At 43.0% G+C, this 17848-nt stretch overlaps 1 protein-coding gene across 1 annotated transcript in view; it reads right to left on the bottom strand.

Annotated features, from left to right (window-relative positions):
* PUS7L (pseudouridine synthase 7 like) overlaps positions 1–17848 on the bottom strand; it is a 109626-nt gene that overhangs the window by 25865 nt on the left and 65913 nt on the right. Inside the window, exons 5-6 of the mRNA XM_085653047.1 lie at positions 17622–17720; positions 11057–11138 (exon numbers count right to left, since the gene is read on the bottom strand). Of these exons, the coding sequence (XP_085509173.1) occupies positions 11057–11138; positions 17622–17720 (181 nt within the window). The remainder of the gene's footprint in view (positions 1–11056; positions 11139–17621; positions 17721–17848) is intronic.

Raw genomic sequence — 17848 nt, 5'->3', positions numbered from 1 at the left:
CCCAGTGAGGGTGTCTGTTGCGTGGAAGAGGTCCCTGGGGTCTTGGTCTTATTCGAGCCACGGTATCGTAAGTGGTGAAATGATCGATGAGGAATGGAGTCTGCCGGGCACCTATCGTTTTGGCAGTCTCAGTATACTTTTTAATTTTCTCTAGCATCTGATCGACCTGAGGGATGAACATATGCTGCCCATAAAAGGGGCATTCAAGGGGTTGTGCTAGACCTCTTGCTCAAAGCCAGACACTCGCAGCCTTGCGTGGCAGAATAATAGGATACTTTTTTGCGATGCTGCTCTGGGAGATGCTAGCCAAGATCCACCATCAAATACAAGTGGGAGCGGTCGTACCGGGACAGTAAGCCTATAGAGGTAGCAGTATGCCACGGAGATCTCTTTTGCCACCAGTATCAATATTTTTACTCTCCCAGTCCGGAGGACGTGTGTCCCCTGTCCCATAGGTATTAGCTTGCTTCGGAGCTGTATGTGCCACTAAGGTATCAGGGAGTAACTGGCCTCATAGGTATGGCAGGTCAGTAGGTGGCACCTTAAACTTTTTATCAACCCAGGGGGTGACAATCCTATCTTTAACTCGCTGCTTGAAGATTTCAGTGGCTGGTTGAAGAACCCCTTTAAGTGAATGGAGGTATTGGAGCAAGCGTTGGGTGGCGGACAAGGTCTCCATGAGAAAGTCGTCAACCTCATGTTCTACATGCATCTCCAGCTTATGAAAGGCGGCTGCCCACTGCAAGAGCTCATGGTATAAGGTAACGTCATCTGGGGACGAGGGCTTTGCAGGGTACAGATCTGGGTCTGTGTACGCTGGAGGCTCTGCATCATAATCATCCCAGGGATCTGGGACCTTTAGGTGATATTGAGGGTGATCAGATGCCTGTGGACTGTCCTCACCCAGAGCGTAAAGAGCGGTGAGGTGATTGTTGTGGAGAACCCAAAGCCAGAGAGGAGAAGCAGGGGAAGAAGAACAAGGGGGAGGAAGAGGTGGAGGAGAAGGATGAGCAGGAGGCAGCAGAAACGTGGCTCTATTGAGTCTCTTCTGGAATGCAGGTGCCACAGGAGGATTGAGGGCCTCCTCAAAAGTCAGCTTCCTCTTATGAGGAGCGGGATCCTTCAACACCAGCAGGGGCTTCGCTAGGATCCGAACAGTATCTGGCTGGATGTGGATCGTTTTTTGCTTGGCGTGCAGGCATTCTTGGAACCGCTGCAAGATTGAAAGCTCGGTATCCTGATTGAAAGCTCGGTATCCTCCAAAGTGACTGAGGGTGAAGCTGTAGACTGCCTGGATGAAGCTAAAGAGGGAGCCAACCAGACGACGCCTAAGTCAGTCTCGGCTTCAAGTGTTTAGAATGCGCCTGCTCAGAGCAGGGTCTCAGCTCCAAATTTTTCGGGTTGGTGTCTCTTGGCTCGGATTTTCTCAGTGCAGTGCAGTGTGTTTCGGATCCAAGGGCTTCTGGTCCACCTATTTTGAGTCCGAGAGTGATCGAACCTACGTCTTCGGATCCAATGCTGAAGTGGCCGTCGACACTCGCAACTTTAAGGAGGATCTCAGTGCTGGATGGTGTTCGGCTCAGATTAACATCATCGACCATAGACGAAAGGGTGGCATTGGAGCAGAAAGGTAGTGAGTACTGCAACTCCTTCTACTCACCAGAAGGAGGCACTGAGACCTTCAGTGGGCAATGGGCCAGCAGAGGTTCTTCTTCCTCGGCATCTGCCTCGAAGTCAATACTCTGCAATGGGAAAGTCACCTCACCCTCAGGAGCTCGAAGAGGTCCAGAGTGTAGTCTCCTTCCCTTCTGTGTGCCATCAACTGTGAAGTGATGCGGCTTGCTCTTCTATTCCTAAGGGTCTCTTGGTTACTAAAGACCAGGCACGCTGAACGGGAGTCTGCACGGGGGACAAACACAGATTACAGACTTCGTGGAGATCTCACCTCGAATACCAGGCAGATTCTGGTAAGACAGAATCGGAACAGAGTCTTTTGCATCCCATGGTCATTCTCCACCACCGTGATTGTTTTCCAGAAGATCATCTACCAGATCGGAGCATAAAGGAACGTGATCTGAAAAACCGACGATATTTCGAGGTCTTCTGCACCAGACGGCGGGCTGGTCCGAAGGCCCAGCGACAACAGCACACGGTGCTGAACCAGAGATCACAAAAACACGTCTGAACCTGATGGCGGTGAAAAAAAATAATTTAACAATGGAACCGATGCCTGTACGCATTAATACTGCTAGGTGGAATTACCTTTTCAAAGACTTGTTTAGAAGAAAAACAAGTTGTAAACATCCTAGCCAAACACTAGATGGTGGAAGGATGCACAGCATATGCATCTACAGCTACACATGCCACAAACATCTCATTTCTTTGAGTTATATTGGCATTGATCAGGCACGGCCGAATCATTGCAACAGTACACTAGGATTGGAAACTTCTTAGTAGTATTTTGGAGTTAGTTGGGTATGCAAATGGATAATTGGTACATTATTTAGTGACTTTTAATATTCAAAAACTAAGTTTATAACCTTTGGAACAATGACAAATGACATGAAGAAGTACGAGGAATTGAATGAGGACCTATTTAAGAGAGATTGGACAGGTATAATAACCATGAGGGAAGTCCGATATAGTTTAAGGGACTACAAGAGCTATTTATTAAATTGAAAAGACTTGCGAAGAATGAATCAAAGAGGTGGTGGGATATTATCACCTCAAAAAAATATATAGAAGTTGACAGGATTGTCTGTGGGTTGCGTATTAATATATTTCTAACAGTTGAAGAGTTGAACATCATTCAAGCAGAAAAATGGAAGAAAAAAGTATAAAATCTTGTGATGACTAATATATTTCCTCCCCAAAGAATATATTCATCCGTTTTTAGCTCCGATGGTTTTAACATTACCTTCAAATATTAGGGATGCAAAAGACCTGTTAAAATTCTATGGTATACAATGGGATCATATTTTGTGGTTGGTTTTCATGGATGTCAAGAGTCTGTACACAGTGATTGAACACACATGGTATTGAAGCACTGAATCACTTTTTTTCTATCAAATCTGCTGGTTTTAGAGTGGATGTGATTATTTAAATTACTTTGTCTGCACTGCAACATAATTTTTCTTGTATCATAAGAACGTGTATCATCCAAAATACAGTACAACTTGGGGTACCATGTTTGTCTTTTATGGCAACGTTTTAATGGGTTAGTATGAGCAGGAGCATGCCTGGAAAGAGAATCTACACTCTGGATACAATATATGTGTATTTTGGCAAGATTTATTGATGAAGTGCTAGTGATTTTGAACAGCGATGAAAAGTAATTAAAAAGTGGGTCCACCATCAAGGGGGAAGGCGGCGAATATTCCCCATATTTCCGGGTTACTTGAAGGTTCCCAAGATTATGAAATCCATAAGCAAATCCACACAACAATACTTCGGGGAAAATGTCGGGTCGGTCCACTCCCCGTCTACCCTCTGGGAGGCCTATAAAACTGTGCTCCGGGGGCAAGCTATCTCCGATATATCAGGCTATAAGCAAGATCAGCGACGAGAACTCACTGCCTTGGAATCAGAGCTCCAAAAGGCGGATACACAACATTCACAGGACCCGACTCCCTCTACGGCCCGAACCCTACGCCTCCAACAACAATTATATAGGGAACATCTGAGGGAGGTGACTGTACTTGGAATGGCAGCAACAAGACATAAAATATACGAGACCGGCGATAAAGCGGGGAAATTGCTGGCATGGCTCGATAAAAGGGAGAGATAGAAAATGGATAGCACAGCTTAGAATGACAGATAACGTAATGAACGCTGACCCACGAGCCATGGTCCACAGGCTAGCGCAACACTTTCAGCAGGTGTACACGTCACAGTCAACGATGACAGTGGAAGAGGCACTGACCTATATCAGGGATATTGCGATGCCCAAGCTCGCCCCAGAGACAGCCCTCACATTGAAGGCGGATCTGATGACCGAGGAGCTGCAGGTGCAATTGGCTCCCTGCAGACGGGAAAAGCGCTAGGACCAAATGGAATCCCTGTAGAGCTCCATAAAAAGCTGGCGGGGACAATGGCCCCACACCTACTTAACATGTACCGGGGTTTGGCCCACGGTTTTGTGCGTGGGTGTGCCTACTCTACACAAAGCCACTGGCCCATGTAGCGGCTAATGGACACATATCAGAGGACTTCCCACTGTCCCGAGGTACGCAGCAGGGCTGTCCGCTGTCACCGTTACTGTTTGCGCTGGTGTTGGAACTACTGGCAGCATGGATCAGGTGGGAGCCTCAAATACGCGGACTGAGATGGACAGCAGACTGGGAAGACCGCATATCGCTTTACGCGGATGACGTTCTGCTTTACCTGGCCTCACCCAGACGCTCCATCCTGGTACTTCTCAATTTATGTGAGCAATTTGGTCGTGCATCGGGCTACACTATCAATTGGTCCAAGTCAATACTTTTCGTACTCCGGGGCCCGCCGCCACAGCTCCCGGAGGATTGCCCATTGAAGATCTCGGTATCGTGATTCCAATATTTGGGAATCTACATCACTTCGGATCCCGATGAATTTAAGCAAAATCTTCTGCCCCCCGTGAAGCGTCTAAAAAGAGATGCCACCCATTGGGGGACTCTCCCCCTAACGCTGCTGGGGAAGGCAGCGCTTTTTAAGATGATGGCACTGCCTCGATTTCTGTACGCCCTCGAAAATACGCCATACTCAGTGCCGCCCACCTATTTCAAGCACATTGCGGCTCAAGTCGCGGGGCTAATGTGGGGGAACAAACCGGCGCACAACACAAGCTTAACAAAAGGGTGGTTTGATGGGGGCATTGCGCTACCGGACATCCAACTATATTATTGGGCGGCGCATTTGAAAGTCATTAATCAATGGGTGCATGCTCCACAGGCGAATCCCGCCTATAAGGCAGATAGAAGTGGGCTTGGGGCTGGAGGCATGATGTGCGCACTATATAACAGAAAGCAGACATCGATATTACTCGGACCCACTAGGCTGACGGTTGACATCTGGCATGTAGCGCATGCTAAAATGGGATGGGCAGGAAAGTGAACACAACTCACCCCTCTGTGGGTGACACAGCGGCTGGGCGGCTTGGGACACTGCAAGGGCTTTGACAAATGGGATACAATTGGAATATCAACAGTAGGTGACATGTGGCATAAGGGAGGAGTAGCCACGTTCGAGCATCTCAGGGCGCAATACGACCTGGCGCCCTCTGAACGCTTTAGGTACCTGCAGATTAGGCATGCGCTGCGGGCGGCTATACCGCCGGGCACAGAGGTCCCTGAGGCCACCCCCTTAGAGGATAGGCTTTTGACAGATTGCATGTATAAACGAGCCATTTCTTTCACATATAGAAAGTTAGTGAACAACCTCCCGGACCCTCACGGGGCGCTCAGGGAAAAATGGGCACGAGATGTGGGCGATTTCGACGACTATGAATGGCGAGAGGCGCTAGCCTCACAGAGGGAGGTGGGGATACCATCCAGACTTAAACTTGTACAACTAAAAATCCTACATAGAACTTATTACACTAGACGTATCCTACACATAATAGGGTCGGCACCACATCCGTATTGCCTGAGACGCCGTGGGGAGGAGGGCACTTTCCTCCATACCTTGTGGGGATGTCCCAGGATAGCGGAATACTGGGTAAAAGTGATGAGGACCAGATCACAAAAGGTGGAAATATCGTTGGCGCCCGAGCCTAGAAGATGCATTCTAAATGTATGGGAGCCAAATGATCTCACCCGCCCAGCACAGGAGTGGGTAACAATGGGGATAATGGTGGCAAAGCGCAACATCGCACAAAAGTAGGGAGCGAAAGAGACACCGTCACTGGCCGCCTGGTGTGGGGATCTTGATTTGGCCATGGTGGCAGAGAAAGCAGTGTTTGTAAATCGGGGCTGCCCCGGGAAATGGAACAAGATATGGGGGGCATGGAATAAGTACAGGGGATACATTTGTGAACCCCCCCGACATTGAAGCAGAGGAGGACTCAGACAATGAAAACGGAGGAGAGTTGGAAATGTAATGTGAAGACACTTACCAGTTTAAGGAAATGTTTACGAATTTGTAATACCAAGTGCCACGATGTTCATCAATGCAAAGGTAATGACTATATGTATATGTTTAAATATGACGGAAATATCTATGCCTTGAACAAGAAAATAATCAAAACAGTTAAAAAAATAAATTAAAAAAAAAAAGAAAAAAAGTGGGTCCACAATAACAACAAAATTAATATGGACCCGAGTTTGAAGTACAAAAAGTCTAGTATTTAATTTCTAGATCTGGATTTATTTGTACTGGATAATAATCTACACAGTAGGACCTTTAGGAAACCAATTGCTGCTAGTAGTGTTGTACGCCACAGTTCAAGACAACAGTATAGCCAGAAGAACAATATACCTTATGGGTAACTGTTACACCATAAAAGAAATTGCAGGAATCCTGAAGATTACCAAGAAGAAAACATACCAGTAGCCAAATATAGGGAATAAGAGTACTACAGGCTACAAGAAGGGTTAAAACGATTAAATGACATCACATTTTTGACGATAAATCTGTTATTAAATTGAATCACACATAACTTGATGAAGTAGACTTTATTACTAAAATCTGTGTGGAAAACAGGAAGATTTTGGCATTCTAAATAAATATTGGAATAATCTCAAAAAGGACACTGACTGAAGTTCCAAAAAATCAAATAAACCAAAAATCACTTTTAGAATAGCAGACACACTTTAAAATATTTTTTGGCCCAGTGATACATCTTACTGTGAGATAAAGAGAACCACTACTTGGCTACCTGGAAAAAAATAAAAAATAAAAATCGATGTGATATTTTAAATGTAGTCATTGTGTGTGATGCAAGTTTGGTCAAAATTGAACCAAAAGCTTTCAGAATCATGATAAATTATGAATGTGCTCGTTAGACCTGACATCGTAGGCGTGGTATTCCCCAAACCTTTTGCCATCACTCCACCTGTTTGCTGAATTGGTTTTATTGGCCAGTACTAAAGAACTGATGCGCTCTCCCTCAAACATGGTAAAATTGGCTTATTCCTAATTGGCACATTTAATTTACTTATATGTCCCTAGTAGATGGATCTACATGTATCCAGGGCCTTTAATTAAAAGCTACTAGTGTGCCTGCAGCGCTAATTATGCCACCCACTAAAGTAGCCGTTTAAATCGTATCTCAGGTCTGCCACTGCAGCCTATAATGCAGGTTTAAACTGCCATTCAACTGGAAAAGTAAACCTTTTTGCCAGGCCTAAACCTTCCTTTTTAATAAATATAAGGCATCCCTAATATAGGCAAGTTATGACCAGCAGCTCCTCCAACAATTACGTTTTTCATAAGCCATGACAAAACAAGCTTTAACAAATAGTTCTGGTGAACGCACAGGTTTGCTAGGTTTCCCTAGGTGCCGACTGAGCCATCGACCAAAATGCACAGCTATCCATATTGCAAAAAAGTAGTCAGTTTTCAGTACAAAAATATGATTTATCCATGTTGCGTTTTGGGCTCTTTCCTGTTGTGGGCACTAGTCCTACCCACAAAAGTGAGGTACCATTTTCATCAGGAGTCATGTGGAAACACAGAATAGCAGAATATATGTTATTACAAATTGGATTTCTCTGCATTTGTGCCTTCAAAATGAAAGCCAGTGTGTAAGAAAAGACATTTTGAAGAAAACCCTCTGACTCACATGCTACTATGGGTATGAACAAATTTAGAGTTGTACAAATAACGAATGCTCCAAAACTCAATAGCTGGTGTTCATTTGAGAAATACTTAGGTTTCCTAGATACCCATTTTTCACTCCATATATTTTACCAAATGGTTTGTTCTCTACCAAGTACAGAATGAAAAACCATTGTAAGGTGCACTTCAGTTGATGATGATATGAGTTGTATAAAGCGCACGACTACTCAAGTGAGTTTCTAGGTGGTGACTTTAAGGCCAACTGCACCCACAAACAGTACCATTATTCTTGTTGAAACATTCAGGTTTTACATTTTTTCTTAAAGATCGATTGATGTCTCAGTTGTTAAGCATAACTCCAAAGGAAGTATATTCCAGGCAACTGACCCAAGATAGATAAAAGACCTGCTTCTATTTCTCGCTTGATGAAACTTTGGGATCTTTGCCAGCCAACTGGTGGCCGATCGGAGAATTCTAGAAAGAGCGTACTCTTTAATCCTTTCTCTGGACAAGTGTTTTGAAAAGATTATTATTATTTTTTTCATACGGAGCCCATGAAGAGTCCTCAAATGAGGGGAAATAAGAGAACTTGGGGGGAGGTTCAAGAGAGTTGGAGCTGCAGAGCTCTGGAAAACATGCAGTTTGTTAAGACGATAATCTGGAAGACCCAAGTATAAAGCATTTGCAGAGTCCAATCTTAACCATATCAGAACTTGAACAACCGTTTTTTTAATCTGAAATGGAAGAAACATTTTCAGACTGTGAAGCGTCCCACAACAGGATCCTACTGCCGACTGAATTTGAGGTTGAAAAAACAGGTCCCTTTAAAATGTGATGCCTAAATTCTGGACTGTATCCTGTTGTGGGCAAGGGGGAAGTCATTATTAAGCCAACAGGTATGCATCATTAGGCCAGCAGGTCTGCCACAGATCCTGACGAACTGGCAGGATAGAGCAAAAAAATTATATCGGTCTTTTAAGCATTGCATTTCAATTGATTGACAGTCAAGTCAAACTTTATTTTGGTCGTTCTGACCATAAAAATGCAAATGCTTACAGTGCAAAGTGATAGAAATGAGTACATTGCAATAACACCTTAGGTGTGTTAAAACCGTAAGTGCAAATGTTTACAGTACAGAACTTCGAGTTTAATTACATTACAAATGTTCATTGATTACATTACAATAAATGATTATTCAAAGAATTAACAGTCGTAATAAAAATAAGTAAAAATAGTCGATTCAAAAGATAAAAAGCTAAAAGGTGTGGATAACCAAGGGTAAGACCCTGTTAAGGTGCGTTAAAGATCCAACGATAGAATCACAATAAAAAGATCGGACAACAAGCGATATTAAAATCCTAATGTTGCTGGCATATTCTCGATTAGCGGGTTTTTAAAAGTGGAGAAGGGGAACTCTAAGGCAAACCGTATCACTTTAAGTGTGTGCCTTCTAATTATCCACATTTATCCGAGAAACCTAGCTATAAACGGGTGCCAACCATTTGTGTTTCGGAGAGCTATACATAGGACAAGCAAAGAGTGAGATTGTCTCAATAGACTTGGAGTTACCAGGGCAATGTAGCTGCCCTGTTAGGAGTCGTCGCCACTCACCTGTAAAGGAGTTCACCGGAAGTGATCCAAATCTAAATTGGATATAAAGCTTTCTAACCTGTGGGATTGTAATAACCTCCAAATATTGCTCGTGTACACTTTGGGTTTTAAAATCCATGAATTTGGTTGTGAGGCGACAACCGTGTGACTGTGTTGCATTAGTCTGAGCCACCCAGTTCCAATAATAGGATTTAAGAAGCATTTTATTTGGTAAAGAACAGGGTTCATTGGCATTCCAGAAACTCCAAAACCTATTGCTGCAAATAGGGATACAACTTTGGTAAACCATCCAATTTTGTTAAAACAATCAAGTTTGCAGACTTTGTCAGGCGCAGCTTCATCATGTGAAAGCTTGGGGGCTTGTTTCAGGCGCAACCAAAACAGCAAAGGGCGAAGTTGTGCCTTATTCACAATGGATTGCCTACCCATATCAAACCTTAGAGGGAGAAGTGGGGTGCTTTGGGGGAGAGAACAGAGAGCTCTCAGACATTTGTTCTCAGTGATTAAGAGAGCCTCTAAGTTCTCAAACCCCCAAAGTTCAGCCCCATACAAAGCTGAGCCTACTACTTTATGGTTGTAAATCTGTAGTGGCGCTGCTAGCGGTCTTGACTGGGAGCATCTGTGCTCCTTCAGCTGAGCCCCGGTAGTCTGCTTCTGCTGAAGAGTCTGCTTTGCTATTTGGTGCTTCCAGGCCATATCCTCTGAGATAGTCAAAAGCGACTACTCTCTCGAGGGGGATCTACCCACCCCGAGTCAATTTATCTTTAAAAGATTTGTGGGGGTTCAACAATAAAAGAGTTTTGTTTTTGATGTGTTGACCTCCAGGCCTCTCGACCCACAGAAGGAATCAAAGCCATCTAGCAGCAGTTGGAGGCCGCTGGGGGTCTTTGAGACCAACAGGTGTGCAATCTGCAAATAGCAGAGTTGTTACTTTAACTTTCCCCAGCGAGGTGGCATCAGCTGGGACTTCTGCTAAGTGGTTGACCACTCCGTTAATGAAGAGTAAAAACAGGGTGGGTGCCAACACAGAACCTTGTCTAACCCATCTGTCGACTCTAACCGGATCGGTCAGCTGCCCTTGCTCCCCCCAGCGAACCCTAGCGAAGTTATCCTCATGAAGACGGATAACCAACGTGAGGAGTGGAGGTGGAAAACCCATCTCCTGCTGCAGGACCTGACAGTCATCCAATGAAGCACAGATGAAAGACATTCTTTAACGGCCTCACCGCCAATCTGTTCACCCTTTCCACAGGTAAAAAACAGCTGGGCGTCGTCAGCATAAGAAATCACTTTAACCCCCTACTCCTCAGCTAACAAGGCTAAGGGCTTAAGATAGACATTGAATAGGGTGGGCCTGAGAGTCTAAACCTAGGGCACTCTAGCGGACATCCCATGTGCTTCTGAAGAGAATGGGGGTATCCAAACTTTCTGGCTTCTCCCTTCCAAAAAAAAAAGGAAAGCCACTTGAAGGGTATACCACTGACCCAAATTAAATGGAGATGGGCTAACAACCTTGCACAGGGCCATCTAGATCTAGAATATTTATTTTGTTCCATTTAACTTTCTGATCTTTGAGCCATCATGCACAGTAAATTAAATGTGATCATGTGTTATTACAAAAATCTGAAGCTATAGTATAATGGTGTTTGGACCAGATCCTCACTTTTTTAATGAACATTTTGAAAGGCACCTGTTTCAAGAAAGTGTCTCTTTGCCTTGTTGACAGGGTCATCTACTTGATCAGGAGTTAACAACAGCTTTACAGCTTTCACCTACAACAACAAAAAGAAAAAAAAAATCCCTTAAAACCACACTCGGAGCAGGGAAAAGGTTAAGCTTAATGTAGGCTAACGTTAGGGTGTCTGCAAAAAAGTTAAACAATAATTTACAGGTTTCATTCAGAACTGCAGGTACAATTAGGTTTATGGCGATGAAACAAAACAAACAACTGTTTTACAAAAAAGAAAAGAAAAGAAGCAGTAAACAAACAGTTATAAAACACTCTTCAGGCTACAACTGCAATATTGGTCACCTGTGGAACAAAAGTGAAATAAGGATGAAATCACAGGTTTGTTGTGAAATGATCAAAAGCAATGTTGGCAACCCTGCAAAAACATTAGTAGTGTTGGTGACATATGAGACTAAATCTTCATTATTACAAACAAACCATTTGTTTAGGTTCAGTATTTTTTTTTACTTGGCTAATACAGTGGTAACTAGTTCAGTAAGACAGCTGTGGATCTACCCTTCCCTGATTGTTAGATCTGGAAGGTTTATCTGGCTGGAACAACAATAAAAAAAAAGTACAATAAGAAGCATTAAGGGTTCCCTAAAAAATATCATAGTGATGAGTGAGTGGAATGAGTGAAGTGGGTTTTAAGAGAGCTTATAGGTGCGTTTGGTATGTTAAGAGAGTGAGAGTGGGTGGGTGTTAGATAAACCCTATTCAGCCATATGTTCTTCATCTTTCGACATTGCTTAATGGGCTGTACATCAAGGAAATGGCTTTTCCAGGATAGCTACATTGACCTATGTTGTTCCCATTAGGCTTGCTGATCGGGAAATCAAAAAGTCCCTTTGTTAGACTGCGCATGCAACATGATGTGTAGCTTGACTTTGAAAGTCAGTGTTAGTTCTTTGAGCTATTTACTTGGCCAACACAATGACATACACTTACTGATTTATAGTTTATTAATTTAGGAAGTGCTTGCTATTTGTGTGCCTTAGCCTGTCAAGAATATACAGTGCTAATTAGTAAATACCCTTGTTCCTTCCTTTTTTACTCTGCTGTCATGATAATATGCTGTTAGATTTACAGCTTTTTTTGATCAAAGTAAAGGCGTGTGCACGTGCTTTCTAAAAGCTGAAACAAAAATATTGTACCTTTGTCAAATGTATGTACTTGCAATATGCTTCTCTGTATGCCTTTTAAATTCACCAGTATAAATATTTTCTTCTTTTTCGGTCTATTCAGCAAAACAGACAGGCTACCAGCTTCCATACTGTGGTAGCCCACATTGTTGCTTCGTTATGGGATTTTCTTTCTATGACAGCGGAGTACATCACAAACAGTTGGTTAACTAATACTACCATTAACAGCCAGACCCTAGGCATGCCAATGAAAGCAGCATTTTAACACAGCTGAAGTCCTAAAATGATTCAATTGTGAGTGCATAACTATGGGAACACTACAAACAACGTGCCATGTGATTTGGGGTAGAGAACTACTGCAGCATGCATAGAAAGTCAGGGCTCTGGCATGGCATTTTCAACTCCCATGCATCATGAAGTCATTGCAGGGGTGCAAAAACCTGCGGGCAATGTAGGGAAGCCTTTATTAAGGGAGGGTCCCCAGATAGGAAGGACGAAATGTAAAATTGAATGTGCATTGCCTTTCATATGAGAGTAATACCTGCTATACCATGCTATTAACTGATTTAGGAGTGTGTCAATGTGTCAGTTGTATCTGTACTATTAGATCGCAACCTTTGCCGACTTAGGTTTAGGTATGCATATGCTAAGCGGGATTACTCAACAGGTACAATCAGTGTCATGTGCTCTTGGGTGGGCCACAAGGAGCAGATTTTGGTTCAATGTATTTTGCAGATTTTACAGCAGGGTTTTCATTGTTATAGTCAGATTCATCCCTTATGTGGCCATATTGGTGCAACAATAACGGTGTTCATTTGTGTGTGATCTGCTAAAGGGTACTGCTTTCAAGGGTACCCGAATGCATTTTGCTTTTGTTGCCACTACTTTATTTCACTTGGTGCCTTTTTTGCTTAATTGTCTTGGTAGATTATTTAAACCTTAGGTATACATATTTCTCATGATACAATACACTTCAGCGGTCTTCATTTTCCCACCAACAGAGTACATCTATGTTTGTAAATGGTCAGTATTCTTATGCTTTTCTTCGTAGGCATGAGGCTCTACTATTTTCGTGTTCCAAATCTTTGAGCAAAGAAATCAAATGCTTGTGTCCCCCATTCCCTCCTAGATTTACATATAGAATTCTATTTTATTTTTAAAGAAACAGCATTTCAGGCGCTCTATTAGAACTGCCCATGCAGCATTTTGGTTGTGGTAGTTTTTAGGTTGCTGATCACCAATTTCCTCAACAGTAAGGAAAAGTGTAGGTAGACTTTGTAAGTTTTCACCATTATCCTGCCGTAATCTGCAGATGCTAAGTATTTTTTGGGATGCCTCTATATAGTATTCTGCAGTCCCTAAATTCCTCTCTATAAGATTTTGTAGTAGTGACAATGACATGGAGAGGCTTATGCTTTTTTCCCTAGAAGTGATAGATTATGCTCTTCACCTTTAGCCAGTAAGTTACTTGTACTTATCATTTTCAGGGACTTTCTGTGGTAAGAAAGGGGTTAGGTAGCAGCCTAATTTTTCACTTTTTCTGAATGTCAGTGGCTACCCAGCAGATTGATGACAGAATAGGGTAGGTGAAGTGTAGACCTTACCAGTAAGATATCAATTTAAGATCAGTATGGATAAGAAAGACTGCATCTCTCCATTTCATGTGGCATAGTTATAGGTACCTTTTCTGGGACCCCATGAAAAGAAGTGCCCAATTCCCTGGATTTCTGTCGCTCCAGGCTGATCTTTACATCAATGGTTTGGTCTTCTGCCATGTGTGCACTTCCCTATGTGAAAGGACAGGTCCAATTTCTCATCTAAATCAACACCTGCATCAAATGTGAGACTCATTCCTTAGTGGTGGATAACAGTATTGAAAATATCAAAGAGGTCAAATAGAACCATGGCAGCTTTTTCCACTTTGTCGCCTAGTGGACTTATTGAAGAAGGAGCATACCAAATAAATGTGTGTGTGCATCTTAATTCTTAAACCCCAGAGACAGTCCCTTAGAATACTGGATTCAAATTAGGTATGCTGCTGGGCGTTCCTGTATTTTTTATCACTGTAGTAAGAAGGAAGATATTTGATATGGTTCAGTAGCAAAATGATGCAGTGAAATGAGGATTATTTGAAGCAGTATGATGCAAGGGTTTTTCGAGCAGACTGGAGACTGCGCTTTTTTGCTAGGAGGCACTGATAAACCAGAAGTGTGTGACCAGGTCACTGCAATTCTTAATTGGTAGGAGGCAAGGATCAGAAATGGACTGTTTTTTAAAATGTGTAGCTTTGAGAGATGGAGCGGGGATTCACTTCAGTGGTATCGAAGGAGAATACCTAGCAGTTTCTTACAGGGCGACTTTTGAAAAGGACCAATGTGGTCCTGTAAGCTATGATGATGCACTGCAATTTAAGTTCCAAATTTTTTGATAGTGCTCAACCGGAAATACCCACATTGAGATGCGCAGAATCGGGATTGAAAAAATAAAAATAAAGAAAGGTTGACCTGATTTGACCCAGGAATATGGGTTTTCACATAGTGACTGTTTCTACAAACTCCTTACATGATGAGGTAAAACGGATGAAAATCGGCCTTAAGTCCCTACATGAGCACCCACTTACAGTGGTGCTGCTTGCATCAGGAAAATGTTTCTCAGTCTGTAAAATTACAGGAGGATAATCTAGATCTGGTACTACAATGATATTTAAATCCATCTGTGGTTCTCCGTCACATTTAGCAATATGTTTGCTTTTCTGGTAATTTTTAAGATCCTTTTTGTCATCCCTGCTTTTGGAAATGACCCTTTTTGCATAGTCACCCCAAACGTTTCTCGTCCCCTTTTTGGTGAAATCTTATTTTGGTGCTAAAGTGGTAGCGCTCTCTCCTTAAAACATGGTAACATTTGCTTATCCCTAACTGGCACTTTGAATTTACTTATAAATCCCTAGTAAAGTGTACTGAAGGTGACTTGGCCTGGAAGTTAAATTCTACTAGTGGGTCTGCCGCACTGATTGTGACACCCACTTAAGTAGCAGATTAAACATCCCCCAGGCCTGCAATTGCAGAGCCTGTGTGTGCAGTTTTAAACTGCCCTTTTAACCCTGGAAGATAAACAATTTGCCAGGCCCAAACCTTTCTTTTTAATAAATAGGTCACCTCTATGTTAGGCCCTGGACAGCCTAGAGGGCAAGGGTGCAATTTATTTAAAAAGCAGGACATGTACTTTTATGTTGGACATGTCCTGACAGCGAAAAACACTTAAATTCGTTTTCACTACTACAAGTTCTATATGTCCCACAGGATAACATTGGGAATTCCTTATTACATTTACATAGGAAGATATAACTGGTCAATGTCTAGTGTCTCTGGAATCCTAATGTATGGTGAAGTCAGACTTTAGATTACAATTCAGAAAATTCCACTTTTAGAAATTTTGCATTTTCTTGCCTTAGCTATTTGGTGCCTACAGGCTGTTGCTGGTCACATGACAGAGTAGTTGGCAGTTGGGCTTTGTGTATTCGTCCTAGAAAGCAACACACGATATAAGCTTTCGGGTAACTGATTCGGCTATCACAGACAGGATAGAGGGAGGAGCTGGACCCAGCCTCACTTACTCTTGAATAGGGTGTTTCGTGTCCCCACACAAAGGCCTTCAGACCCCCTGTAGTTAAGTGTGGAGCCAGGGCTGGAAGAGCATCTGTGCTCCTCATATCATGCCACTAAAAGCTTCTCCCCACTTCAAAAGGCACAACTATGTATAAAAGAAGGATCTCACAGACCACCTATTCAGTACATTTATGGACCCGTGCCAGGAAGGACTGCTGTGCTGCTGAAAGACTGGCAGTCTGCTGGACTGTCACTCTCCTGGACTACAGCTTTGCTGAGCTGACATACTGCCCACTTGCTTGGGCGAGAAGGGCTGGACCAGCATCTCTTGAGAGCTAATTGGCTGGCCTCCTGATCTGAATAGGCTTTTAACAACCTAGCATCTTCACTTCTCTGCTGAGGGGTGCATCCTCTAGCCAACCAAATGCATTTCCTTGGCTGAATGGCGTATCCTCTGCCAGGATAACTGCATCGCCGGTGCTGCATGGCTTCGGCCCGGCGTATAAGGCCCACATTGCCCTCTCAGGCCTCTGAACAAGCGCATCGCTGACAGCATGGCGCATCTCCGACCCAGGTCCTCACATCTCTCATTGACAGCAGCTAGACGCCGACACCAGCCTCTGCATCGTAGCGTCATAGCTCTTCAGAACCAATGCATCGCCACCTGCATGCCTCATCCTCGACACCCGGTCTTCGCACTGCAAATCCCGTAGACTGGATCCTCAATGTCTATGCAACAGGACCTCGCATGACATCCTCGCAGCATCTCAGAACAGATGCATCGCTTTGGCTAAATGACACCTCTTTGCTTCAGATCTACGCATCCAGGATTTAAGGTACTTTGTTCAGTGGGACTAACACGGTCCCTTTAGCCAGCCCGATCTCTATCGCGGTCGGTGTGAACTGGTGACTTTGTCCTGGTCATGCACAACCAGATATCCTTTGTTGGCACTTAATGCTTTTTGGCGCTATTTTACCTTAAAACTTTAAAAATCAATATCTCTGGTTCTACTGATTTGGTTTGGGTTGTTAGTTCCTGTTTTATTTGTTAAAGACAGATCTATTGTTGTAAACCTGATATGGGATATTTTTGTGTGGTGTTTTCACTGTTTGAAGTGTTGCATTTTAGAGATTGCCTCTAGTTAAGCCCGACTGCTCTGTGCCAAGCTACCAGAGGGTGAGCACAGGTTAATTTGCAAATTGCTGTGGCCTTACCTCTGACTAGGATCGTGATTGCTACCTGAACAGGGCTCACACACCCTTGTCAACCAGTAACCCAATTTCTAACACCTACCCAAGTATATTATCCATGCATTTTTTACATGGCTTTGCACCAACACTTTTTTTTTAATGTATCCAAATACGCTATCCATCATTTAATTCCAATCATTATTACGTGCATCATTTATCTCTCTACTCTTCTGTAGAGAAACCTAGTGCCCCACAAATCTCCCATAACTAGAGGAGAGTTTGGGGACTAACACTTCACTGTTGTAACTACAGAAGATGAAAATGATCTGATCTTGAGTTTGGTTTTGTTAACCTATCTGAAGAAAACAGACAAGTCAATGCTAGGTTCAATTCTTTCTAAGGCTGAACAGTCTCACAATAACAATGACTTCCACTTATACAAAAAAAAAAATGCCTGTACATTAAAAAGGCTACCATTTAACATAGAAAAGCACATTAAAAACACACAGAGGAAGGCAGAAAATTAATTATAAAAACAGAACCTATTACATGGCTAGGTTTTATATATTAAGTGGACGGCCACTATACCATTTGTTCTTTCAGCAACGCCAGGCCAATCTGATCCGAATGCACATTCTGCCCTTGCCCAAATCGCTGAGGTCCGTAATAATTTACAAAGCCTGTGGACTAGAGACAGATGAACAAGACATATATCACAAGAAATTCAACTGTTCAGCAGCAACTCTTCAAAATGTGACAGTGTCATTACAATTCTCAACACGATGTATATAATCACTTTAGAAATAATATAGCAT

Source organism: Triturus cristatus, chromosome 4_1 (genome assembly GCF_964204655.1).
Source record: "Triturus cristatus chromosome 4_1, aTriCri1.1, whole genome shotgun sequence".
NCBI lineage: Eukaryota > Metazoa > Chordata > Amphibia > Caudata > Salamandridae > Triturus > Triturus cristatus.
Note: the sequence above shows the minus strand (reverse complement) of the source record. Positions and strands in the feature narration are given on the sequence as shown.